The sequence below is a fragment of the Galleria mellonella genome, unplaced genomic scaffold, assembly GCF_026898425.1.
Source record: "Galleria mellonella isolate WM207_F2 unplaced genomic scaffold, CSIRO_AGI_GalMel_v1 utg746, whole genome shotgun sequence".
NCBI classification, from domain to species: Eukaryota; Metazoa; Arthropoda; class Insecta; order Lepidoptera; family Pyralidae; genus Galleria; species Galleria mellonella.
Window position 1 is genome coordinate 2,133,450 of NW_026442148.1, and position 26,945 is coordinate 2,160,394.

At 40.4% G+C, this 26,945-nt stretch overlaps 1 protein-coding gene across 8 annotated transcripts in view; it reads left to right on the forward strand.

Annotated features, from left to right (window-relative positions):
- LOC113509709 (CLIP-associating protein) overlaps positions 1-26,704 on the forward strand; it is a 62,321-nt gene extending 35,617 nt beyond the window's left edge. For 6 of the 8 annotated variants that reach the window (XM_052901176.1, XM_052901174.1, XM_052901180.1 and 3 more), the window contains 23 exons: positions 1,753-1,884; positions 3,396-3,416; positions 5,599-5,700; positions 6,476-6,599; positions 7,738-7,867; positions 9,328-9,429; positions 10,793-10,927; positions 11,592-11,776; positions 12,577-12,693; positions 13,417-13,535; positions 14,191-14,321; positions 15,479-15,566; positions 16,189-16,314; positions 16,505-16,610; positions 17,986-18,096; positions 18,708-18,778; positions 19,669-19,813; positions 20,856-20,953; positions 21,605-21,816; positions 23,053-23,199; positions 24,451-24,585; positions 25,240-25,376; positions 25,898-26,704. In XM_052901176.1, coding sequence (XP_052757136.1) covers positions 1,753-1,884; positions 3,396-3,416; positions 5,599-5,700; positions 6,476-6,599; positions 7,738-7,867; positions 9,328-9,429; positions 10,793-10,927; positions 11,592-11,776; positions 12,577-12,693; positions 13,417-13,535; positions 14,191-14,321; positions 15,479-15,566; positions 16,189-16,314; positions 16,505-16,610; positions 17,986-18,096; positions 18,708-18,778; positions 19,669-19,813; positions 20,856-20,953; positions 21,605-21,816; positions 23,053-23,199; positions 24,451-24,585; positions 25,240-25,317 — 2,615 coding nt within the window. In that variant the 3' untranslated portion in view covers positions 25,318-25,376; positions 25,898-26,704. The remainder of the gene's footprint in view (positions 1-1,752; positions 1,885-3,395; positions 3,417-5,598; positions 5,701-6,475; positions 6,600-7,737; positions 7,868-9,327; positions 9,430-10,792; positions 10,928-11,591; positions 11,777-12,576; positions 12,694-13,416; positions 13,536-14,190; positions 14,322-15,478; positions 15,567-16,188; positions 16,315-16,504; positions 16,611-17,985; positions 18,097-18,707; positions 18,779-19,668; positions 19,814-20,855; positions 20,954-21,604; positions 21,817-23,052; positions 23,200-24,450; positions 24,586-25,239; positions 25,377-25,897) is intronic. The other 2 variants (XM_052901179.1, XM_052901181.1) reach the window with 1 other exon arrangement.
- Positions 26,705-26,945: the final 241 nt, after the last annotated feature.

A 26,945-nucleotide genomic window follows, 5' to 3' on the forward strand; every position in this document is an offset into this window, starting at 1 on the left:
TAATTTTAAACTTTGACGTCGTTGACGCATATTTTAAATACACTATAATATATATATAGTGATGTTTTTTTTTTTTTGATGGGTGAAAATGGTATGGTAACCCCGCCTGCGCTAACGGGATACGCTGGCAGAGCACCAGTGAAGGGTGATAGGTGAGAATGAAAACAGGCCAGTTAGCGCATCATGATGAATTCATCAGGAATTAACCATGATAGTTTCCAGGGAGAACCGCGAGGAGGTCGACCTGGTTGGGTATATTGCTAGCAATGGGATTCTCAGTTTTGTTCAGAACATTAGCCTGCGCTATCGGTATACACCGGTGGGGCACCAGTAAGAGATGATAGGTGAGGATGAAAGCAAGTGAATTGGCCCGTGACGAATTCGAATTATCCACGATGGTTTCCAGGTGGAGCCTCGTAGATGTTGATCTGATACTACCTCTATCCTGCGGCTGTACCCGCGTCCTTCAATATATGAAGTATCATTCATATCTATAGATTTGAAACATAACCTATTCATCAGGGAGGAAAGGGATTGTTAGTAATGGGGTCTAATACCCCCATTACTGGCAATATACCATCTCAGATTGATCTCCACGCGGTTCCCCCTGGAAACCATCATATTTAATTCTTGTTGAATTCATCATGGGGGGCCAACTGACTTGCACTCAATCTCACCTATCATCTTCCACTGGTGCCTCGTCGGTGTATACCGACAGCGCGGGCGGGGTTACCAATCCATTTTCACCCATTAAAAAAAAAACGTATTCATTAATTAAATTCGTTCAATAATATTTCTGTGAAAAGGTAACAAACAGATGGTTGTTATACCCCGTTACTAACAATCCTATTTCGTCTAACACTTGGTGGAGTTAGGAATAGGCATGGACAATACTGGTACTGCTGCGATATCTATATATAAGTTTCCTCCGGATATTGATGATAAAAAGATCGAATAAATATGTATACACTAGCGGCCCGTCCCGGCGTCGCACGGGTGGACATTTTTACATTTTGAAAAGTGGCCACGCGACGGATGCTTAAAAATGGAGTAAATTCACCCATTTTTCCAACATTTCCCTTCACTGCTCTGCTCCTATTGATCGTAGCGTGATGAAAAGTATATTATAACCTGCCCGGGAGTATGAAGAATAATTGTACCAAGTTTCGTTAAAATCCGTCGAGTAGTTTTTGTTTCTATAACGAACATACAGACAGACAGACAAAAATGTTACTGATTGCATTTTTGGCATCAGTATCGATCACTGATCACCGCCTGATAGTTATTTTGGAAATATATGTCATGTACAGAATTGACCTCTCTACAGATTTATTATAAGTATAGATTACAATCGGGTAGTTCGTTTCGATATTATGTAACCGATAACCGTTTTAATATAATTATTTGTTGGACCTATATATATATAGCTATATATTAACCGCCCCAGTTTGGAATACGTTTGTGGAAAGTATGTTTTTTTTATGGATGATAATGGAATGGTAACCCCACCCGCGCTATCGGTATACACCGGTGGGGCACCAGTGAAGGATGATAGGTGAGGATGAAGTAGGTCAGTTAGCCCGTCGTGACGAATTCAACAAGAATTGTTCACGATGGTTTCCAGGGGGAATCACGTGGAGGTCTACCTAATAGGGCTAGATATTGCTAGTAATTGGGCTGACAAATTCCATTGCTAACAATCCCTTTCCCCCCTGGAAAGTATGTTAGAAACATAAGGCCCGTTGCACACAGAGCGGTCGCCGGGCGGCGGCGCGGCGCGGTCGGTGTCGGCCGTGGACGCGGCGGCCGCGCAGCGAGCGCGCGCCCGCGCCCTCTACTCGCACATGAGCCGCGCCAAGATGGCCGCCGGCACCGCCAGCCTGCGTGAGTACTCACCGCTTTAACCATTTAATCGTATTACCACAAAAAAAGTTAACCCTTCTTTGCATAATGGTGGAAATTTCCATCATAACTTTGTATGCCCAAAAATTGTATAAAAGAACAAGTTCACTTTAAGTTGATCGTGTCATAAACGTAAAAAAAAATTGCTGTTAATTTTTTTTCTATTTTTCTGCATTTTTAAACGTGAATTATTATCACCTTGATTTATTTCACCAATAAAAAAATCATGCAAAGAAGGGTTAAACTTGCGATACGACAGGTCTTCAATAGTACATTACTGCAGCGGCCAGCAACTGAGGCATTGATAGACGAACGTGTAAATGTGGGCCGAGGCGCAGCCGAGGCATACATACGTGAGTCCATCAATGCCTAGTTGTGGCTAAGGCTTGTATAGTACTTTTCTCAAACAATGCTCGGAAATCAAAAACACAATTTTACTTTTTAAGTTCAATGACGAATAATGAATTGTTCATTCACGACAGATATGGATCTTCATACAACTTTTCCCGGCCGCTGCCCGCGTGTATCTGATCAGTACGGCAATTTTGATTTATCTCGAAGAAGATTGTCAAAATAATGCTCACATTTCCAAGCATGTTTGAGAAATACATATTGACTACACCTTGCTAAATAAAATAGCCTGTCTAAATCGAAATAATGTATATGTTGTTATAAGGTCTTTAAAGTAATGATTTTTAAAAATTGAATCATCTTTATTATATATTAGTCGTTGTCTAATGTTGAATCTAGGCCTACCCTATAACGGAGGTTTTGCCAGTCTTAGCCACGTTTGGCAAGTGGAAGTCTATGTTCAGCAATGGACACTTAACGATTGATATGATGTTTTAAATACAAAAATAATGTTATTAGAAGACACAGTTTATGTAAGTGGATGGTTATAAATAAATGCAAATAAGCTATATTTTAAATATCCGTTTATTAATATGTGATCACCTTTGGTTTGGGTTTTTTGAATGTAAATGCAATTAAGTTCAAGAAATATAGCTCCAATATCTATATATCGAGTTAGTCTAGATAATGATAACGGAGGAATCTATTTCAATATCACTCATACCAATCCGATATGTATATTCATTCTAATTTAGTTAAAATTCCGATGTTACATTTTTTTTTGATGGGTGAAAATGGTATGGTAACCCCGCCTGCGCTAACGGGATACGCTGGCGGAGCACCAGTGAAGGGTGATAGATGAGAATGAAAACAGGCCAGTTAGCGCATCATGATGAATTCATCAGGAATTAACCATGATAGTTTCCAGGGAGAACCGTGAGGAGGTCGACCTGGTTGGGTATATTGCTAGCAATGGGATTCTCAGTCTCCGTTACTAACAATCCCTTTCCCCCCGATGTTACATATTGGATAACTGATATTTTACATATCCGTTATTGGGTCATTATATAGATATTGTAACTATATATTATATTTATGTAATAAAAGCAATAATAAAATACAATTTGTATGCATTCCCGAAGAGGGCGAAGTGGCACAGCAAGGTACATAATATACGATCCAATTATAGCACATTCTGCTTGATGTACTCACGCAATGCTTATGTACAGATGGTTATGCGTTCCTCTATTTATTTGTTACTAGCTACCCAACCCGGCTTCGCACGGGTGTACTTTTTCCATACGATATTTCACTTTCATATATATCCTAACCCTGATTATTACAAATATTAAAAAAAAAAAAAAGAATATGCCAAATAGCATTGTAGCAGTTTTAAATTGGTGCGCTTACGCATACATTCGGCAATTTATTTTTATTTCTATTTTGCAGCTATGTTTTGTCAATTAGATTAGGCATTACTAAAAACAATTTGAAATAGAAAAACAGAATCTGCTTCGACATTATGTTGACAAAGATTTTTATAAAACAATAACATAATATTATGTTATATGTGAATAAACTTTTGCACAAACAGATAGTATCATAATGCTTAAAAAAATCATAAAAACTATTATTAAAAAAAAAAGAAATTGTTTTAATAAATAAATAAATCTTTTACTTTATACCCTGTAATGAATCAGCACAGCGTCTTTACCTATCATTCACATGTTTAATTGTAAACTACGTGTTTTTTTTTTTATTTCTGCTCTGTTGCCCTTCGTCGAATATGAATCGGGCCTAAGGCATTGGCATATTTAAGATTATATTTCAGAATTGACCTACACCGTAAAAAAAACATATGCACGCCTAGACATGTAGTTTATGCTGAAAGATACGCTCGCATTCTGAGATGGACATCAGAGGGCCTACCCTGAAATGAAATTCAAAATTTTCGGGCTCAATTTCGTATTTTTGTTCGGACTTAAATCGACCAAGTAAATGCAGCTTAACGTTTCGTTCATCAAAAATCCTATCTTAATAGTCCAGACGAACGATATTTTAATATTTTTAATAATTTTAAGCGGCATGTATTATGTAATTTTAACATTAAATTTTTATTTCGTTCGTCCCCGAAATTTCGGAAAATATTTCATGGTAGGCCACGAATACCCACGACAAGATAGTCTGAGACTATCTTGTCGTGGGTATCCCCCCTCCCATTCTTCACCCCTTAAATACGCCTATAGCCTTGGGGCTTAAACTCTTACTTTACATAGATCGTAACAGGAATCACTTTGTATAACCCGTCGATGTAAATGTAAATTTATTTACAAGAAACATGGTAAGTGTATAGATGTTACAATAAGTATAAGTCCTCATATTTCGCCATAATTAGGTATGCAAATATTAAAACTTAAAAAGAATAAATGTTAAATAAGTCATTAAAATTCGAAATGTTATATAAAAAAAAATACATTAAAAACTTCAGAGACATGTCAACAATAAAAAAAAATAAATGTCACTGTCAAATATTACACTTTCGGCGCAAGAGACCTATTGAACTCGGCGGATTGCGCAAAACAATTCCTATTATAAATCGTATAAGGTGGGTTTTTAAAACTTTTTAGTATCTTATTTAAATGTGAATTTCTATGTTTTATTTAACATTATGCACTGTTTCTGCAAGTGTAAGACTTCTAATTGATAGACGCGTGAAACTATTATACAATGCACTTGGATTGCCAACTTTCATTTAGCCACAATCTAGGTTTGCCATGTGTAAAATAGGCAAATTTTAGCCAAATAAAATTGGTAAATTTGATAAATACATCATGTTTTTTTGATAAGATTTAGGAATTCAACCAAACGAATCCTTATTGTTTTTTCTAAACGACAACGTAAAGTTAGCTATAAATTAATGGTCGCAAGTAAAGGTAAACTCGTAAGTTGGCGCTAACTTAGAGCAAGCAACCCATAGGTGCATAGTATTATATTTTCGCTCATTTTTTATATAAACCAGAGGGCCTACCATGAAATGTTTTCCGAAATGCTAAAGTATTGTTCCTATTTACTTTTATGGTAGGATTTATGACAAATGAAATGTTAAGCTTCATTTATAGGGTCGATTTTGGTACGAACAAAAACACGAAATTGAGCCCGAAAATTCGGAATTTCATTTCATGGTAGACCCCCAGTTCTGTTAAAAACTCTTTATATCTCTACAGTTACCATTGGCGGGATCTTGCCCTATATTATTTAGATTTTTTTTATTGTCGCGCATCGTTGTATGTGAATCAGTCTTTATAATATATTAGTACCTAATGTATGTATTAATTCGGGTCGTAGCGCGAGCGAAGCGGTCCCCGGTGGCAGCGAGCGGAGTCCCGCCCAGCCCCGAGAGAACGGTCGGCCGCTCCAGGTCGCGGCCCGGCGTCTCGCAGTCGCAGCGTATGTAGTATCATCATCATCATCATCATCATCATCATCATCATCACCATAATATATATTATATGACCTATAACGGCAAGCAAACTGACAACTAATCTGTTGGAAAGTAACTGGTGACTGTAGACATGGACAGTATGAAGATTATAGAATATGTACTGAGTCCATTCTACCTCTGGTGCATTGCCGTTCCTGAGGTCTAAGGGTTTTTTTAATGGATGATAATGGAATGGTAACCCCGCCTGCGCTAACTGTATACGCTGGCGGGGTACCAGTGAAGGGTGATAAGTGAGGAGGAAAAGACAGGTCAGTTGTTAGTCCATCGTGTTGAATTTGCTTAGAATTGAATGCGATAGTTTCAAAGGGGGAACCGCGAAGAGGTTGACCTGGTAGGATGTATTACTGGTAATGGGGCTAACAATCCCTTCTCTCCCAGGACTAAGGTATTATTACTTTTTTTTTGAAGTCGGATAAAAATGAATCCAGTAGAGGGCAATTGATGTTTTATGTATATTCTATATATTGGTCCAATAACAAATATGTTAAAAGTCTGTTATCCGAAAAATAATATTGGTAAACGGACTTTTAACATATTCGAAATCCTTTTAAGATATCCGACCGATATGGGCGATATCGTGACGGCCGATGACCTTTTTCCCGCCATCAATGTGCAGAGAAACCCAATATATAGATATCGGATTGGTATCCATGTTACCCATAACTAGTGTCTTATAATTTAATATAATTTGAATGTATATTTTAATGTATATGTATGCAGCGACGTCCCGCTCGTCATCCCCTTCGTCCCGCAGCAGTGGTCCGCTGTCGCTGGCCAGCGCCCGTCGCCGGCCCTCGGGCATACCGCGCTCCCTGGCTGGCTCCAGGGAGACCAGTCCCACCAGGCAAGTTATTGAATGCCTACTATATGCCCTTCTGTCATATTATATTAACTAGCTGTATTTCGTGGCTGCGTTGGTAGCGTGTTTGCTGTGTGGTCCCGGCATAGAATAGGACAAGATATAGAATAGGAAGAGGGAGGGCAAGGAATGGGCAGCAGTGTCCCTCTTAAAACATCTTTAAAGCCTAACTGCGGTTACTAATCCGCCTGACAATTATAAATGTATTTTTCTCAAACATGCTTGGAAATGTGAGCATTATTTTGACAATCTTCTTCGAGATAAATCAAAATTGCCGTACTGGCCAGATACATGCGGGCAGCGGCCTGCAAAAGTTGTATGAAAATCCATATCTGTCGTGTTTTGCGGCCAGATAAATTACTATGTAAACTCATATCTGTCCTGTAATTTAAAAATGGAATGATCTTTTACTTGGAAACATGGCTACCAAGGAGGCAACTAAAAAAGGTTTTATTTAAATTTCGAACTGGCTTGCAAATAGAAAGCTGTTTATTGAAAAAAAAAAACAAAGGAACATTATAGTGCGTAAAAAATTATTATTGTTCGTTATTCGTCATTGAACTTAAAAAGTAAAATTGTGTTTTTGATTTCCGCGCATTGTTTGAGAAAAGTACTATACAAGCCCTGGCCACAACTAGGCATTGATGGACTCACGTATGTGTGCCTCGGCTACGCCTTAGCCCACATTTGCACGTTCGTCCATCAATGCTTCAGTTGCTGTCCGCTGCAGTAATGTACTATATTATAGTTATGTTTGACATTCAGTAAGACTATAGACAAATAATATTAACAGACAAACAATATTAATGTATTCTCAATTTGACCATAGACTTTAACAATAAACAAAAGAGTATATGAGTGTGTGTTTGTGTCACATAAATAGTAGTGTGTGTAATGTTTTTTATTTATTGATTTTATGTATTTGTTATGTATAACTTTAAAAAAATATCAGTATTTTGCACTCCTTCTCTATATAAACTATAAGTGTGCCAAATTTCATACTCCTCCGTCCGCGCAATTTACGTAAAAAGGGCTACAAAGTTTTTGCTTCACGTATTAATATATTAGATTATGGGCTAAGATGATATGTAAGTGTGTATGTTAAGATTGTGGTCGTGTGCAGGTCTGGGCGGTCGGGCAGCGCGGCGGGCGGCGCGGGGCTGCGGCGGCGGGAATCCCTGGAGCGCGGCCGCACGCCCGCCGCCACGCTGCGCCTGCTGCAGCAGACCAGGGACGCTGAGGGGGCACTGCGGGTAACACACACATACCTTACACGCACACGGAAATCCAATTGTAAAAAAAATCCTCCCACACCATCCGTATATTTCATTATTTCAGTATTCATTCGTTCATAAAACTACGCAAAAAGAACTCAATCTACTAACACCATAAAACAATTGGAAACAATCAAATATCCACCAATCCACTAATTACCTACCAAGAGTCACCCTCGGAACTTTGTCTAGAGATCCCACGCAAAACTCCACAAACTCTGAACAAGACTGCTTTAAAATTATACTGAGACATGCTCAGGGCTCAGTCTCAATTGAATCTACCACGATTTGCCCTTAAAACTTATCTTTGTCACTGTGTGTGCGTGTGCGTGTGCGCGCGCGCGCGTGTTTGTGTGTGTGTGTGTGTGTGTGTGTGTGTGTGTGTGTGTGTGTGTGTGTGTGTGTGTGTGTGTGTGTGTGTGTGCGTGTGTGCGTGTGTGCGTGTGTGTGTGTGTGTGTGTGTGTGTGTGTGTGTGTGTGTGTGTGTGTGTGTGTGAAGAAAAAAAATTGGAGTTCTGTCAATAATGGGTATTGCCACCCCTGTTCTCAATAACGGCTGCCAAGCGTTCATCCATATTGATGCAGCGGGCAATCTGAGGTTGCAGAATGGTGTTCCAAATTCTAATGCGGCCAAGTTTTGCAAATTTGGATACTCTCTGCGCAAACGACGACCCATTATGTCCCAAACGTGCTCGATCGGTTTGAGATCTGGACTCATTGGTGGGTGCTGCAGCAATTTAATGTCATGTCGTTCCAAAAAGCGTCTGTTGATGTTGGCTGTGTGTGGGCGTGCTTTATCTTGCATTAGAATAAACGCCCTCTGATGTTGCCGTCTGCGCAGTACAATTGGTCTCAAAATTTGGTCATAATAGCGCTGAACTGTTAAGTTTTCGCGCACAACCAGCCGAGGTATTCTCCAATTTCGCGAAACGCCGCCCCAGACCATGACTGAACCACCGCCGTAAGCGACAATCGGACGAACAAAAATCTGGCGAAAACGTTCTCCGCGACGACGCCAAACAAGGGGGCGACGGTTGCTCCCATGAAGGGCGAATCGGAATTCGTCTGTAAATAAAACATTTCCCCATTGTCTTAATATCCAAGCTCGATGTGCGTTAGCATACGCTAAACGTGCTCGGCGTTTGAAAAAATTTTTCCAAGTTCGTAGAAAAAAAAAACCGATTTTTCGGTATTCATTAGGATTGAGCGGAGCACGTTGCTTGAAAAATTTTTTCATCGTAAGATCTCAAAACTAGAAACTTTGAGCTTTGAAACCCTTTCTTAAAAATTCCAGTACGACAAATTTTAAGGAAAGTACAGCTACTTGAGAAACGTCAAAAATTTTGGAATTTTTTTTGATCCCTTAATTTTTTCCACTAGTGTATATTGGCTCGTTGACTATTGGTTATGCAATATATATTATTGTGTGTTGCGTACAGAGTCCAGACGACAACTCGGAAGGGCTCCGCGGCAGGGACGACGACTCGGAGGCGTCCAGCGTCTGCTCGGAGAGGAGTCTCGACTCGTATCGGCGGCACGATGTAAGTATATTGTAATGTGTGTGAAATGGTATGAAATCGAATGAAGTTTTTAAAATAGTAAACGTGTTCCAAATTCAAATTAATTAAAAAGATGCAAAAAAAAGAAAAATTTTTAAGTAACAGTATAATAGTATTTTTTTACTGTATTCATGATTTTTTTTTATAAACAATGCAATATAGTGTAAATAACTATTCTTTGTCTTTTTTTTAATAACCTGTACCCAAAGGTTGTCGGGAAGAAATTTACCGGACTTTATCAGAGGGAGACTTTGTACAAAAGTCGATTGCTTGAGTATCTCTGTCCCATTCGTGTTTCAACCGTGAAGCAGTTGTGTGCATGGCTGTGTTTCGGTTTGAAGGGTGGGATATGGCAGTGAATTTACGAGGTACAGAGGAATAACATCTAAGTCCTGAGGAATAGCAACACATGGGGGGTATCATGGGCGCAGCAGTATACTCTGTTATGTCCATGGTACTGCTCATGTATATAAGCGACGGTTACCACTTTCCATCAGGTGGGCCGTCAGCTTGTTTGCCATTCTAAGTTGTATAAAAAAGGCTGCTTTTTGTATCACTTCACATTGAAATTTACTGTATTCATGACTTTTTTTTTTATAAACAATGCAATATAAAGTGTAAATAAATAAAAATTTAATAATTGTAATAAATAAATTCAAAAATTCCTTAATTTTTGAATTTATTATTTACACTTTATTGCTCAAGTAAAAAGAGAAATAACAAATACAGTAAATATTAATGGGAAGTGATACAAAAGGCGGCCTTATCGCTGAGCAATCTCTTCCACACAACCTTTGGGTAGAGGACATTGGGAAAAAGACACAGGGTAGGTGGCGCACTGTTATATAAATATTCTCATATACAAACATATATACATACATACATACATATGTACACAATCAAATATATATATATATATAACATACACATACTTAACAGCACACATACAACAGAAAAAAAAATTACGAAGGAAAACGAAGAGAGAACACAGGAAAATAGTACTAAAGTGAGAGGTAGTAAGATTTAACAGAGGTTTTGAAGCTAGTAAGAGTTTGAGCGCACCGAATAGAGGTAGGCAGTGAGTTCCATAGACGAACTGCCTGAACAGTAAAGGATTTAGAATAAAAGGAAGGAGAATGAATGGGAAATTGTTATTATATATATTTTTTATTGCACTTAAACAATACATGCGACGATTAGTTGAACAACTTGTTAGCAAGGGAGGACTTATCTCTGAGAGAGATCTCTTCCAGCCAACCCAGTGTAGTTAGAGAGAAAATGATTTAATTTGGGTAATCCAGTGCAGGAAAGGTTGTGTTGAAAAGAGATCGTTGTGTGTCGTCAGAGCGTGTCGTGGTCGGGGTCGGCGAGCCGGCTGGGCTACGAGTGCTCGCCGCCGCCGCCGCCGCCGCCCGACGACATCATCGCGCTGTGCGCCTGCACGCATTGGACCGAGCGCAAGGACGGCCTCACGCACCTGGTCCGTGGCTACTCGTTGCTTCTTTTTTACAAGCTATATATATATATATATATATATATATATATATAATATATTTATGATGTAATTTAGCAGTGCAATATATAATATATATATTGCACTTCTAAATTACATTATACCAGAGGAAGACTTTGTACAAAAGTCGTTTGCTTGGACACCACTGTCCCATTTGTGTTTCTACCGTGAAGCAATTGTGTTTGCATGGTTGTGTTTCGGTTTAAAGGGTGGGATAGGGCAGTGAATTTACTGGATACAGAGGAATAACACCTGAGCCCTCAGGAATGGCAACGCATGGGGGGTATCATGGGCGAAACAGTATACTCTTTAATGTTCATGGTACTGCTCATGTCTATAGGCGACGGTTACCACTTTCCATCAGGTGGGCCGTCAGCTTGTTTGCCATTCTAAGTTGTATAAAAAAAATCTTGTTTTTTTTTACTAACTTCCTTTACGTACTACCAATGACTCCTTTCCATCATACCCTTCAAACCGAAACACAGCCATGCAAATACAACTGCTTCACGGTAGAAACACGATTGTAGTGAAACTAAAAGCCAAAATCTAGGATAGTATGGATAGAAACATATTACGCCGACCTTATATTGCGATAAGGTCAGGAATATAATGATGCACTTGTTATTTGCAGGCTAACTACTTAAACAGTGGACGTCTCCTAACGGACGACCAGCTCAAGCGTCTAACGGAACTCCTCAACAAGATGTTCGTAGACGCCCACACCAAAGTCTTCTCCCTGCTGCTGGACGCTGTCTGCGAACTGCTGCTCGTGCACTGGCAACAGCTGAAGGACTGGCTCTATCAGCTCATGTTTAGGTCTGTATGGCGAGCTGAAACGCGCTATCAAAGTTTTTTGAAGAAAGTATATAAGGGTACAGATGGGTGTGGTATTTTGGCGTGTTGGATCGACATGCAAGAAATGTAATGTAATGTTTTTTTTTTTTTTTGTATACGACTTAGAATGACAAACAAGCTGACGGCCCACCTGATCGAAAGTGGTAACCGTCGCCTATAGACATGAACAGTACCGTGGACATAACAGAGTATACTGTTTCGCACATGATACCCGCCATGCGTTGCCATTCCTGAGGACTCAGGTGTTATTCCTCGTTGTGCGTATGAGTCGTGGCTAGTACAGCCGACCCAGCTCAGCACTGAAGCTTCCTAGGATTTTTTTTTATACCACTGAGGTGGCAAACAAGCATACGGCCCACCTAAGTACCGTAAGTGGTTACCGTAGCTTATGAACACCTGCAATACCAGAGGTATTATGCGTGCGTTGCCGATCCTGAAGAAACCTCTTTACCCCCCTTTTGAAATACCCCAAGCTGTAGGCTCTTGGGAAAACCTCGGCAGGGAACTCATCCCATTACCTGAATGTTCGTGGGAGGAAACATCTCTGAAACCGCGCTGTACGTGACCATTGAGGCTGTAGGATCTTCACACTTCTTCTCTCTTACTTCTTCTTTACTCACAGATTTGTTCCATAGAAATTTTATCAGAATCGATTCAGTGGTTTAGTTTTTAAATCAAAATAATTGATTTTGACACAGTTGTAGCCGGTTTTTTTTTTTTATTAATCGCTATTTATTGTCAACTCTTTCGTTTGCCGACAGACTGCTGATGAAGTTGGGTACAGACATATTGGGTTCTGTACAGAGTAAGATAATGAAGACCCTGGACGTCATTCACGAGTGCTTCCCGGCTGAGCTGCAACTGCACAACATATTCAGGTATGGTGTTGATGCACTATCTGGTATATATACAAACTTTTTGCCCTTATTCATGAAAACTGAATTCGAAAAACTTGTTTTAATTATTACATTGTTTTGCCACTTTTTGTCAAATTGGGAATTTAATATAAAAGAACAGGGGGGGGGGGTTGTTAGACAGCCCTATTGCTAGCAATATGCCCTGTCAGTAACCGTCGCCTATACATCCACGTGGTTTCTCTGATCAAAATGTCCGTCGTGAAAATTCTTGTTGAATTTGTCACGATGGGCATTTATGTAATAATAACTGACCTACTTCATCCTCACCTATCATCCTTCACTGGTGCCCCGCCGGTGTATACCGATAGCACGGGTGGGGCTACCATTTCATTATCACCCATTAAAAAAAATAAAAAAAAGAGACAAAACATATATATGTTCAGAAATGAACGTGACAAATATTGTTTTTTTTTACCTATAGACATGGCATGATTTATAAATTTAAAGATTTAAAAAAAAAAATACTGATAAATACGTCGAAGTTTTTATGATTAATTACAATTAAATTGAATTAACATATGTTATTTATTATTTTTAAAAAAATAATAATTTAATAGACATTTGTATGTCCAACGACGATGAAACATAGCGCTCGGACTCATTGTACAATATGATATTCATAACTGTGCCTGTGTGCATGCAAATGAATGTGTGGTTGTACTGTACGGTTGGCGGTTCCTGCAGGTTCCTGGCGGACGGCGCCACGGCGCCCACCAGCAAGACGAAGGCGGCGGCGCTGCGCTTCCTGGCCGACCTCGCGCACGACTACTGCACGCCCGCCGCCCTCGCCGCCGCCTTGCACGGTAACACACCATATTAGTGTCATATATATATATATATATATATATACATATATATATATATATATATATATATATATGATTATGATTCATTCTTGAAGAATTCTAGAAATTTACTAATAGTTTCAGCATTTTGCGTTCCATTGTTTCTGCCTACCCTAATGGGAGACAGGCGTGACAGATATGTATGTATGTATGTAAATACATTAAAAAAAAAATTTTAATGTATTTAAAATAATACATATTGGATTTTTAGTACCACTTAAACCTCTTGGGCTTGTGTGTGGTACTTCACATTTCGTTGTCAAATGTCAATATTTACATTAATACTCTGCTGTTTCAGCAAGGTTGGACGGTAAACAAGCTTTCAGTTTAAACTTTATGTTTTTAACAGTGATATTTTTGCAAGTCGGTAGGTAGGGAATTTACTAATCGCGGTATAATTCTTTCAGCCGTTAAATCCTTAATCCTTTCCTCCATACCGCAAGTGGAGGAAACCACCCCACACACAGCAGCGTCCCTCTTGAAACATCACCAAAGCCTAATTGCGGTTACCAATCCGCCTGCCAAGCGTGGCAACTATTGGCTAAACCCCTCTAGACTAGGGGGAAAGTATTTAAAATTTTATATTTCTCTGATGATTTTTGTGACGTGACAGGTGGCGCGACCGGCGTCGCGGGGCGAGCACTAGCTCGCGTGGCGCTGCAGGCAGGCGACCCCCGCGCGGCCGACGTAAGACTAGCCGCGCGCCGCGCCCTCGCCTGCCTCTACGACTGCAACCCTGTGCCGGTAAGGCGGGGAGAATGGTACATACATCTGTGCAAATGGGGCACCAGTAAAGGCTGAAACTTTAGTTTGAAGTCAGGGCAGTTGATTCATTCTTGGAGAATTCTAGGAAATGACTAATAGTTTCCAAGAGTATCCGCGTGAAGGTCGACCTGATAGCTGTAGAGACGTAAGTCGCTATTATTAATAATACCTCCTCTCATTAAGGAGGGATGGTATCCACACGCGCTGATGGGGTACTAATGTCGAAGATGATAAGTGAAGATGAACTCGGATCAGTTCACATCGTGACCAATTCACCGGAAATTAACCACAACGGTTTCCATGGTTTTAATGAATGATAAAGGAATGGTAATCCCGCCTGCGCTATCGGTATACGCTGGCGGGGTACCAGTGAAGGATGATAGGTGAGGATGAAAAGGCAATGAATTATAAATAAATAAGGCATAAAGGAATGTTAGCCCATCTTGACGAGTACACCTGGAATTCAGCACGATGGCTTCCAGTGGGGACCACGTGGAACGTCGACCTGACAGGGTATATTGCTATATATGTTTGATAAACATTAAAATAGAATTAAATTATTAAATGTCATTAAAAAGGAATAAAACAAAACATACATAAAAAAAAAAACTACATAAAAGAGGTTACACAATTTCTCGTGAGTGTGCCACAGTAACACAAAATGGTCACAATTCAGTTTATTGCTTTGCCCTCAAAAGAGCTAAACACTGATATTCTGTTGTGGCCAAGAGTCAGTTGAGAGAATTCTTGAACAAAATAATAATAATAAATAAATTATATTTTATATATATATATATATATATATGAATGGCAAACAATCTGACGGCCCACCTGATGGAAAGTGGTAACCCTCACCTATAGACATGAGCAGTACCATGGACATAACAGACTATACTGTTTCGCCCATGATACCCCCCCACGCGTTGCCATTCCTGAGGACTCAGGTGTTATTCCTCTGTACCCTGTAAATTCACGCCGTATCCCACCCTTCAAACCGAAACACAGTCATGCAAACACAACTGCTTCACGGTAGAAACACGAATAGGACAGTGGTAACCAAGCAATCGACTTTTGTACAAAGTCTCCCTCTGGTATATGGCGGCTAGTGAATAGAGTGACTGCTCGTTGTTGACCAGTTCACGGCGCTGATGAGCGAGCTGCCGCCGGAGACGCAGAGCCTCGTCAACGGAGTGGTGCAGCAGCACGTCCGGAGGACATCCAGCAGTGAGTACCGACACTAGTTACCTGCGCTGGTTTTACACGGCTTTTTCTAAACTAAAATATAGACTATGTTACTCGGTGGTAATGTAGGTTTCGAATTTTCAAAAAATTTTTTTTTCATAATTGGTCAAGTATTTTTTGAGTTTATGCATTATAAACAAAAAATAAAGATTTGATTTTTTTATCGTATTTATTTTTTTACGTTTTTTTTTTTTAATAAAAACAAGAAATATGCTACACGAGTCTATAAAGGGATTACCAAGACAATGTTTAACAAATATAGAATAATTAATAAATAAATATATTTATTTATGTGATATGATAAACTCGAATTCGCAATATGTATAAAATATATTCGAATACTTTACAAAATTTTTAAAGAGCTGCGTTAGCAACAAGTTACATGGCCTATATATTATTTAAAAAAAAAAAACTTAAGAAACCCACAAAATTACACTAGTAACCCAAAACAACAAAAATTTGCCTATTAAACCGAATATAAAATATTAATTTGTCTTTCTATGTATCTATCCGTGCGAAGTCGAAGCGGCTACCTAGTAATAAAAAAAATTATGGTCCTTCGAGCCGGATAATTTTTATTTATAACTTTTTATCGTCGGTACAGCCGGCAGCGACAGCCCACTCCGCACGGTCAGCAGCACGAGCAACTCCGCCAACGCGGAGGACGTGTACTCCAGGATACGGAAGACCACCTCCGAGATACACACATACACAGCTCAACACTCCAACGGTGGGTTTTATTATATTAATACACATCAGATGTGATGAATAGGACAACACTGTTACCTTGTTTTATTACGTTCTTTTATAATAAATTTGTAAGATTTTCAACGTATCGAAGATAAAACTATAACTGCATCAACCGGAGTTGTTTAGCATACGTGCGGAGGTGATGATGGATGATGATGTTGTTGTTGCAGCGGAGTGCGGTAACCACATGTCCAGCAAGGACTCCGGCATCAGCCAGATGTCGGATGTGACGCTCTCTGGACGCCCGAACGGTGTGCCCAACGGACATTACAACAAGTATGTATATACATATCACTGCATAGTATAAAACAAAGTCGCTGTCGCTGTCTGTCCGTCTCTATATACACTTAAATCTTTAAAACTATGCAACGGATTTTGAAGCGGTTCCTTTTAATAGATAGAGTGATTCAAGAGGAAGGTTTATATGTATAATACATGCGTAATATTGTAGAGAAACACTGATAAATTTAAAGGTTTCTAATAACTCACAATAACTATTTTTTATCCTTTACATTTTAAGGGGAAAAATGTCTTATTTGCGAAGTGATTTTAAGCAATACAGCATTAATTTTTATGCAATTAAGTACCTTAAGTACATTGTCCATTTAATATAGATCAATACCCCCTTTACAGCATGTAATTTAAATGCCGAAGATATTACAGATTAAAAATGCAGGGACATAGCGGTGCGGCATTGCACCCGTGCGAAGCCGGGGCGGATCGCTAGTTTTTTTATAAATTAAAAATAAATATTTATAATGTAATTCTTTGTAGTACTTGAAACCATTTAACATGATTTATCGTTCTGTCCTCCCATTTAAGAGTTTCCTCTCGTCGGTGCAACTAATTCATTCATCCTCTTCCAGCCAGCTCTATCGCAGGCCATATCTTTGACCTCCCTATACGACATGACGCCTAGTGTTTCCTTTATCTATCCCATGTAGATATTCCACGGTCTTCCCTTTCCTCTTTTACCCTCTATTTTTCCTTCTACTATGCTCTTTAAAAAATCGCCTCTTCTATTCTCTATTTATTGTTTATCATTATCTACTATGATATCCAGTGGCGACCCCGTACGGCCAAAATTCAGATTTGACTTATCTTGCAAGTTACTATACTTTATACGTTTGTTAATGGCCGTGTGGTCCCGGCATAGAATAGGCCACCCCTTCCTTCCCCGTGGGTGTCGTAAGAGGAGACTAAGGGAGGGCGAGAGATGGGCAACAGTGTCCCTCTTTAAATATCTGTAAAGCCTAACTACGGTTGCCAATCCGCCTGCCAAGCGTCGCTACTACTGGCAAAACCCTCCCAAGAGCCAAGCAAGGCTTATGTTTAGCAGTAGACAGTTCTTTTTTTTTTTTGATGGGTGAAAATGGTATGGTAACCCTGCCTGCGCTAACGGGATACGCTGGCGGAGCACCAGTGAAGGGTGATAGGTGAGAATGAAAACAGGCCAGTTAGCCCGTCATGATGAATTCATCAGAAATTAACCATAATAGTTTCCAGGAGGAACCGCGAGCAGGTCGACCTGGTTGGGTATATTGCTAGCAATGAGATTCTCAGTCTCCATCACTAACAATCCCTTTCCCCCCAGCAGTGGACAGTTAAAGGTTGATACAATGATGTTGATATGTTTGTTGTAAATACCCAGCGAGGCGATAGCGCGTGCGGCGTCAGCGGACAGCTCCGAGGAGGCCAGCAGCACGAAGGAATCCTCGCCGGTGCCGGCGCACAACCGGCTCGACTTCCCACACCATCAAAGGTAACACCACACACGAAACCCATAGGCTTTACCTTTTCACTTTCCCTCTAAACTTATCCTTGCTGATTACTGTTTAAGATCCTAGTTTTTTTTATACAACTTAGAATGGCAAACAAGCTGTCGGCCCACCTGATGGAAAGTGGTAACCGTCGCCTATACACATGAGCAGTACCATGCACATAACAGAGTATACTGTTTCGCCCATGATACCCCCCATGCGTTGCCATTCCTGAGGACTCAGGTTGTTATTCCTCTGTACCCAGTAAATTCACGCCATATCCCACCCTTCAAACCGAAACACAGTCATGCAAACACAACTGCTTCACGGTAGAAACACGAATGGGACAGTGGTACCCAAGCAATCGACTTTTGTACAAAGTCTCCCTCTGGTAAAATACATGGTTTCACATAAATTAGTCAGCATATAGCTGCTCAACTGTACGACAACCAAACATAGTGATTAAAATATAGATAAAATCTGACCGGTGTTGATACTTGACAGCTGTCACGTGACAGTTGCGTTCAGTAATATAATGATTATGTACAGGTATTAAGAGAATTTGTGTCGCTGTCTAGTGTGCTATTGGTAATAAATATATTTGTTTATACAGTGACTACAACTCGGGACGCGACAGGATGAAAACATATGAGACGGATGAGAACGGATTCATAATTACCAAATGTAAGTAGTGTATTTCTATATATATATATATATATATATATATATATATATATATATATATATATATATATATATTTACAACACAGGGTGGTAAGTGACTACCGCCTCCCATGATCACCCATAACACCAGCGGCATTGCAGATGTGCTGCCGGCCTTTTAAAAAGGAATATGCTCTTTTCTTGAAGGTCATGTTGTCGTATCGGTTCGGAAATACTGCTGCTGAAAGTTGATTTCCAAGAGTGGTTGTGCGTGGAAGAAAGTGCCTTGAAAAACGCACGGTGGAGTTGATTTTTATCCACCTATCCTCATTTGGTCTTGTTTTAGAACCGCTAACCTTCTAGAGGTTATATTATGCCTTTTATTGATATGCATTTGTTTACAATGCCATCTGTTGGAAAGAAATTGGAAACTTTATAAAAGAAATTTAATGTATGTTTTACAGGATGTTTGCCAGTGTAATGGATTGTTAAGTGTATATATATATAATGGATGATAATAAAATGGTAACCCCGCCTGCGTCAACGGTATACACTGGCAGAGCACCAGTGAGGGGTGATAGGTGAGGTTGAAAAGGCAGGTCAGTTAACCCTCCGTGATGAATGCACCTGAAATTCAGCGCGATGGTTTCCAGGCGGGGGGGGGGCACGTGGAGGTGGACCTAACAGGGTATATTGCTAGCAATGGGACTGGTAGTCCGCATTACAGTAATAATGCTTCCAGCCCTCAGTAAAATATTGACAATGGTGTTGTCTCTGTACCCTGTAAGGTCACTGCCGTATCCCATTCTACAGCACAGCCACGGCTTGGCGAATTACAAGAATTCGATGTAATTCGAGTTTACCTCTCCCGCCGCTAGATGGCGTTGTAACATAAACGCACCCTCTTACAGCCGGTCTCCGGGAGCAGGAAGTCCTGGAGGCGCTGTGCAAGCTGGACGTGTCCCAGGCACCGGCCGAACAATGGGAGAGCCTGCTGCTGGCCACGCACGAGATCCTCAAGTACGGGGACTGCAGGAAGCCCAGCGAGTACTTCAAGTGAGTCGCGTGCATTTGAAAATGATTAATCTGTTGAATAGTGTAAGATTTTTTGAAACATTTTCTGAAAAAATGTTTTATTAACTTCTGAGCATATTATTATTGACAATGTTGCTGTAGTTTTCAATAGTATTTGTTTGTTTATATTTGTTTAATTTTGTTTAATTTAGTATTGTCTAATTTTGTGTTTCGTTTACTTGTATTTTATTTTGTGCAAATTTTAGTGGCTGCCAAATTACTATTTAAGTATATAATTATGTATTGTTTTAGCTGTTTGTTTGCCTTAAATAAATAAATAAAGATTTGTTGCTAAGGCCAAAATTCGAGTATGGCTCATTTTCTTTTTGATGGGTGAAAAATGGTATGGTAACCCCGCCTGCGCTAACGGTATACGATGGCGGAGCACCAGTGAAGGGTGATAGGTAAGAATGAAAACAGGCCAGTTAGCACATCATGATGAATTCATCAGGAATTAACCGTGATAGTTTCCAGGGGGAACTGTGAGGAGGTCGACCTGGTTGGGTATATTGCTAGCAATGGGATTCTTAGTCTCCATTACTAACAATCCCCTCCCCCCCCCCTCCCGTGCCATGCCTAAATATGTATCATTTTCACCAACTGAGAGATAGAATTAATCAATGGTCATCAAATCCTTGGATAAAGGTTGGTGGAGGTCTCGCGGAATTCCCCTTTACCCCGGCTTCAACTCCGGGGGCAACTACCCCCGAGTCACTGGATCTTAGCGCACCTTGACAGATAGGATATTTTTCATCCTTTTAAGCTTAGGTGCCGGTAGATGGCGGTTTTGCGGGTCAACTAATCTTATTAATATTATAAATGCCAAAATTTATAAGGATGGATGTCCAGTCCATTCCTCTTCCAGTCCTTCCCACTCATATCTGTCCTTGCTGATAGTTTGCCAGTCCTTTCTTGTAAATTCGGTTATGTCATCAGCCCATCGGAAGGATAGTCGGGAACCGTGTAAAGGATTATTAAGTTATAAAATAAATATCGACTTTTACCATTAGCACGTTTGTTACAGGAACATTGTACGCGTAGCTCTGGCCGCCCTCTCCATAGAGGAAAACTCGGGTGACAAGGAGAACTCCGAGGCTGTCTCCAACGCACAGCAAACCTCAGGTATGTTGTTTGGGTAATAATAGAACGGTAGTTCTGTCTACGCAAATGGGATACTAGTGAGTTGTTATTTATAATAAGTTTACTATTGTAATCTTTTGGAGGAAACAATAAAGTGTATCTATCTATCTATGTTGGTGATCTTATAAGTCAGCCTTTCCCAAAATGGGCGATTACGCCCCTTGTGGGCGCTGCAGGCCTAAAGGGGGGTGGTAGGAGACCTACAGAAAAATGGGTGCGTTGTGTAGAGGTTTGGGGGGTGACTTGTTGATCTTGAAGTAATAGTGGTTTTTGAGTAGGTAAAAACATGGGAGTGCAAAAGTAATTTATTCTCAAAGTGGGCAGTAGATAAAATGGTGAACACTTACTATAAGTATTTTTTTTTATACAACTTAGAATGTCAAACAAGCTGATGGCCCACCTAATGGAAAGTGGTAACCGTCGCCTATACACATGAGCAGTACCGTGGACATAACAGAGTATACTGTTTCGCCCATGATACACCCTATTGCCGTTGCCATTCCTGAGGACTCGGGTGTTAGTCCTGTGTACCCAGTAAATTAACGCCATGTCCCACCGTTGGGGGTACCATCGCCCCCTGCGTGGGCATAGTAAGCAGTGTGTGTGTGTGTGTGTGCGTGGGACGTGGGGCAGGCTGGGGCACGTCGCAGGAGCGCGCGGCGGCGGAGGCGGTGCGCGTGCTGGTGTGGCTGTGCCGGCGCCGCGAGACGCGGCCGCAGTGGCTCGACTACTTCGACCTCATCCTGCTCAAGCTCATCAACGCGTACGCCGCGCTCAGCAAGGAGGTCATGCGCGCCGTCGACGCCGGCCTGCCGCACGTCGCACACGCGCTGCCCGCCCACCAGGTACACTCATAACCAACTTGCAGACACCACTCAGGGATCACAGCTGAGGATGAAAGGCAGGTCGGTTATTAGCCCGTCGTGATGAATTCCACTAGAATTAACCACGACGGTTTCCAAAGGGAACCGCGTGGACGTTGACCTGATAGGGTGTATTGCTAGCAATGGGTCAGTTAGACGTCATTACTACCAATCCCTTTTCCTCCTACTACGTACAAGTTATACAACAAGACGGTGAGGGAAGCAATATACCCTGTCAGGTCTGTCTCCTCGTGGTTCCCCATGGAAATCATCGTGGTTAGTTCTAGTTGAATTCGTCAGGATTGGCTAACTGGTCTGCTTTCATCCTCATCTATTATCTCCCACTGGTGCCCCGGCAGCGTATTATACCATATCATACACTGAAAAAACATTTAGTTTCTTTCTTCAGAATATCGCCAAGTTTAACGTTTTGCGCTAACTATACGCTGGCGAGGCACCAGTGAGGAATAAGAGGTGAGGATGAAAGGGTCAAGTCAGCCCAGCGTGATGAATTCCACTAGAAATACCCACGATGGTTTCCATGGGGAACCACGTGGAGGAGTGGAGGAGGGTGTATTGCTGGCAATGTGTCAGTTAGACTATATTACTTACAATCCCTTTCCCCCCGAATAAAATATTTGTCGCTGGCAGAAGTAGTCGTAAAAATAAAGATCGATTGCCATTGTGGATAATAAATTACTCACAGAATACAGAGGTCTGACACACAAAAAATTTAATGAAAAACTACAGCTGGCTTATTGAGGAATGTTTTCTTTCATTCGAAGTCTATTTTGAAGACTAAATGGTCGCGTACAACGTGGTTTAAGATATGTTTTCTCCCACGAAAACTCAGATTATGGAATGAGCTCCCTGCCGAGGTTTTCCTAAGAGACTACAGCGTGGGGTTCTTCAAAGAGGGGTAAAGAGATTCAGGGTCGGCAACGCGCGCGTAATACTTCTGGTATTGCAGGCGTTCATAGGCTACGGTAACCGCTTACCATCAGGTGGGCCGTATGCTTGTTTGCCATCTCAGTGTTATAAAAAAAAATGCAAATTTTTAAAAACAAATTCCAAATAATATATTTGCACGACACACGGTTAAATGCAGTGAGTTATTTTAACATTAAAAAAAATCTGATTTATTAACATTTATTCGAGCAAATAAAGTTCATTTATTCAGAAGAAAAGAAGAGTCGACATATCTGTCTGTTTGTACAGGTGCTGGCACTCCTGAAGCCAGTGATCCGCACCCGCGGATACCCGACGTCGCTGTGCGCGCTCAAGTTGGCTGCTGAAGTGGCGAAGGCTCGCAGCCACGAGCTCACCGACGACATAGTCGCCCAGCTCATGGAGGGAGTCGGACAGGTATACACTAATTATAGTTCTGTCAGCGAATTGTTTTTTTTTATTATTATTATTTCTTTATTATTGCTCAATGACCAAAAAGAGATTATAAAATTCGATTGCTTGGGTACCTCTGTCCCATTCGTGTTTCTACTGTGAAGCAGTTATATTTGCATGGCTGTGTTTCAGTTTGAAAGGTGAGATATGACAGTGAGTTACAGAGGAATAACACCTGAGTCCTCAGGAATGGCAACGCATGGGGGGTATCATGGGCGAAACAGTATACTCTGTTATGTTCATGGTACTGCTCATGTCTATAGGCGACGATTACTACTTTCCATCAGGTGGGCCGTCAGCTTGTTTGCCATTCTAAATTGTATAAATATATATATATTAAAATGTACAAGTGGCGAGCTTTATGCCGTATGGAATTCTCTAACAGCTAATCATTGAGTAAAAACAAACAGGTATTTTATCCGTGCCAATCTGGAATAACAACTGCTCGCGTTGTGGGCCGTTTTTCCTACCTGAGACCCTGAAATCTAATCGGTTGACTCCGCCATTAGTTTACCATTTCCCCTCTCAAGGAGGAGTTTAATCGAGGAAGTTTCTTTCCACCTAGCCAACCAGTTAACGTTTTGTTATTATTAGATAGGCGTATACAAGATAAGTAAAACGACACGTCGCTTGTAGCACACTGGTTTATTACATTGACAAGTCAATCTTATATAGTAGATGCAACCACTCACACGTCCTTAACTATTATATCTATACTTATAATAAATCTGTAGGGAGGTCAATTCTGTACATGAAATATATTTCCAAAATAACTATCAGCGGGTGATTAGTGATCGATACTGATGCCAAAAATGCAATCAGTAAAATTTTTGTCTGTCTGTATGTTCGTTATAAAAACAAAAACTACTCAACGGATTTTAACGAAACTTGGTACAATTATTCTTCATACTCCTGGGCAGGTTATAGTATACTTTTCATCACGCTACGATCAATAAGAGCACAGTAGTGATGGGAAATGTTGGGAAAACGGGAGAAGTTACTCCATTTTTAAGCTTCCGTCGCGTGTGCAACTTTAATGGCCACTTTTTTAAATGTAAAAATGTCCACCCGTGCGAAGCCGGGACGGGCCGCTAGTATATAATATTAGGAAATCAAATATTTTTGGTCCTACGAGCCGAATCTTTCCGATTCAAAAACCGGTTATTCCACCGGACCATTTGGCATTCTAAGTTTAAACTGATAATCTTGTTTCAGCTGGCCGACCACCAGAACTCGGCGGTGCGTAAGGCGGCCGTGTTCTGCATGGTGGCGTTCACGTTCGCGCTCGGCGAGGAGCGCATGCAGCCGCACCTCAAGCATCTCTCCGTCAGCAAGTACCGCCTGCTGCAGGTCAGTTGTCCATCACCACCTTGCTCTCATGGACTTCGCCTTCCGATGATCACGAGTTCAATCCTCGCGCAATACAAACTGTTGTATTCCAGGGGGAAAGGGATTGTTAGTAATGGGGTCTGATGAACCCATTGTTAGCAATACACTCTATTAGGTCGACCTCCACGTGGTTCCCCCTGGAAACCATCGTGAACAATTCTTGTTGAATTCGTCACGACGGGCTAACTGACCTGCTTCATCCTCACCTATCATTCTTCACTGATGCCCCGCCGGTGTATACCGATAGCGCAGGCGGGGTTACTATTCCATTATGATGAATGCCCATCATGATGATCTTTTTTTTTATACAACATAGAATGGCAAACAAGCCGACGGCCCACTCGATGGAAAGTGATAACCGTCGCCTATAGACATGAGCAGTACCATGTACATAACAGAGTATACTGTTTCGCACATGATACCCCCCATGCGTTGCCATTCCAGTCACGTGGATGTAGTCGCAGGATGAAGCTAATATATGTTTGTTACTTTAGATCATATATGTCTAGATGGAGCTTTTAAAACTACAGTTGTAAGCTTTTTGTGTACTCATGCTGTGCTTAGATTATACATAGATGTCGCTGTGTATATTGACTGTTATGTGTAACCCCACAGGTGTATATTAGCAAGCAGCGCGAAGAGGGCCGCAGTGGCGGCGGTGGCGGCGGCGGAGGCGGCGGTGGCGCCACGTAGCGGCGGCGGCGGCGCGCGCACCTCACCACCCGCGCCACGCAGACCGACGCGCACTAGCGGTGAGAACGCGGACGGCACTGTATATACTGGCCCACCCCACTGCAGACATTCGATATTATGTTCACGGTGTTGTCCTTACAAGTTTTTTAAATTTTATGTACGTGTGTGTGTCACGGAGTAGAAGTAGGAAAATCTTAGAATAATAGATAGCGCATCGAGTGTCAAAAATATGTCAACAATCAGTCAGCTAAACTCACATTTGACTGATACAATTTGACACATATTTCTTTAAATGCGCCATTTTTTTTCGACACGATTTCGAAGTTGACAAATGACAATCAAATGTCGACATGCGCACAAAAGATATAACTTTCCGGTCCCCCTGATATGTGTTCTGATATAACATCATCATCGTCATCAGATCAGAGAGCCCACTGTTGGACATAAGCCTCACTCTGGTGAATGTGAGTTTGGATATGCATAGGTGTTTGTATGGGTGTGTGTGTGTGTGTGTGCGTGCGTGTGTATTTGTGTGAGTGTGTATAAAAAAAGTGTTCTATAAAAGAGATGTTTGTTCCAGGGTCTGCACCAGCGGCGAGCGATCACGACCCCTTCTTCATCGTTTGTACTTTGTTTAGTTACTCGACTACCGTTCGACCGACACGTTCAACAATATATAGGGCTTTTTAATTGTTACTTTGCATTAACTTATTCTATTGCAATCGCCACACCATGTATAAAAAAAAAAACAGTTCAATATTGTCCTAATATATAAAATTTAACACCTTGTATACAGTTGTGTACTCTGTACGCATAGGTAATATCAATATCGTACTGATATCTATATATTCGATATTTTCTGGATATTGATACCCATGTATTAATGAATTGTCACCCATTTCGATATCGCTCATTTCATTTGGAGATATATATCCACTTCATTTAATATATCCGTTATTCGACCAATATAGAGATATTGTAATTATATATTTAAAGGCGGGCCCTTAATACTCTGTATGTTGTATTATACTATATGTGACGTATGGTTTAATGGAAAAAGATTACTGTAAAATTAAATTTACATATTTGACAAATTATTTGTGATAATGTATTTAAATATAATTGACTTTTGACTCCAAATGTCAAACATGACAGTTACAGTAAAAACTGTTAAAATGTATAATAATATATAGCAATATCTATATATTCTAGTTACAATATCTATATATTGGTACAATAACGAATATGTTAAAAGTCGGGTTATCCAAAAAATTATATTGGATAACAGACTTCGTAAATAGATATCCGACCGATATGGGCGATATCGAAATGGGTGATGAGCTTTCCGCCATTAATGTCCAGAGAAACCCAATATATATATATATATATATATATATATATATATATATATATATATTTAAGGAACACCAACAGCATATTGCATTATAACATGTAGGTATAACAAACATTAAATACAATACAATATTAATGCACCATATATATATATGATGCATGTATATATATATATATATATATATATATATATATATATATATATATATATATATATATATATATATATATAATGTCTTGTTAATAAATTCCATATTTTTTTTTTGTTTTGACGA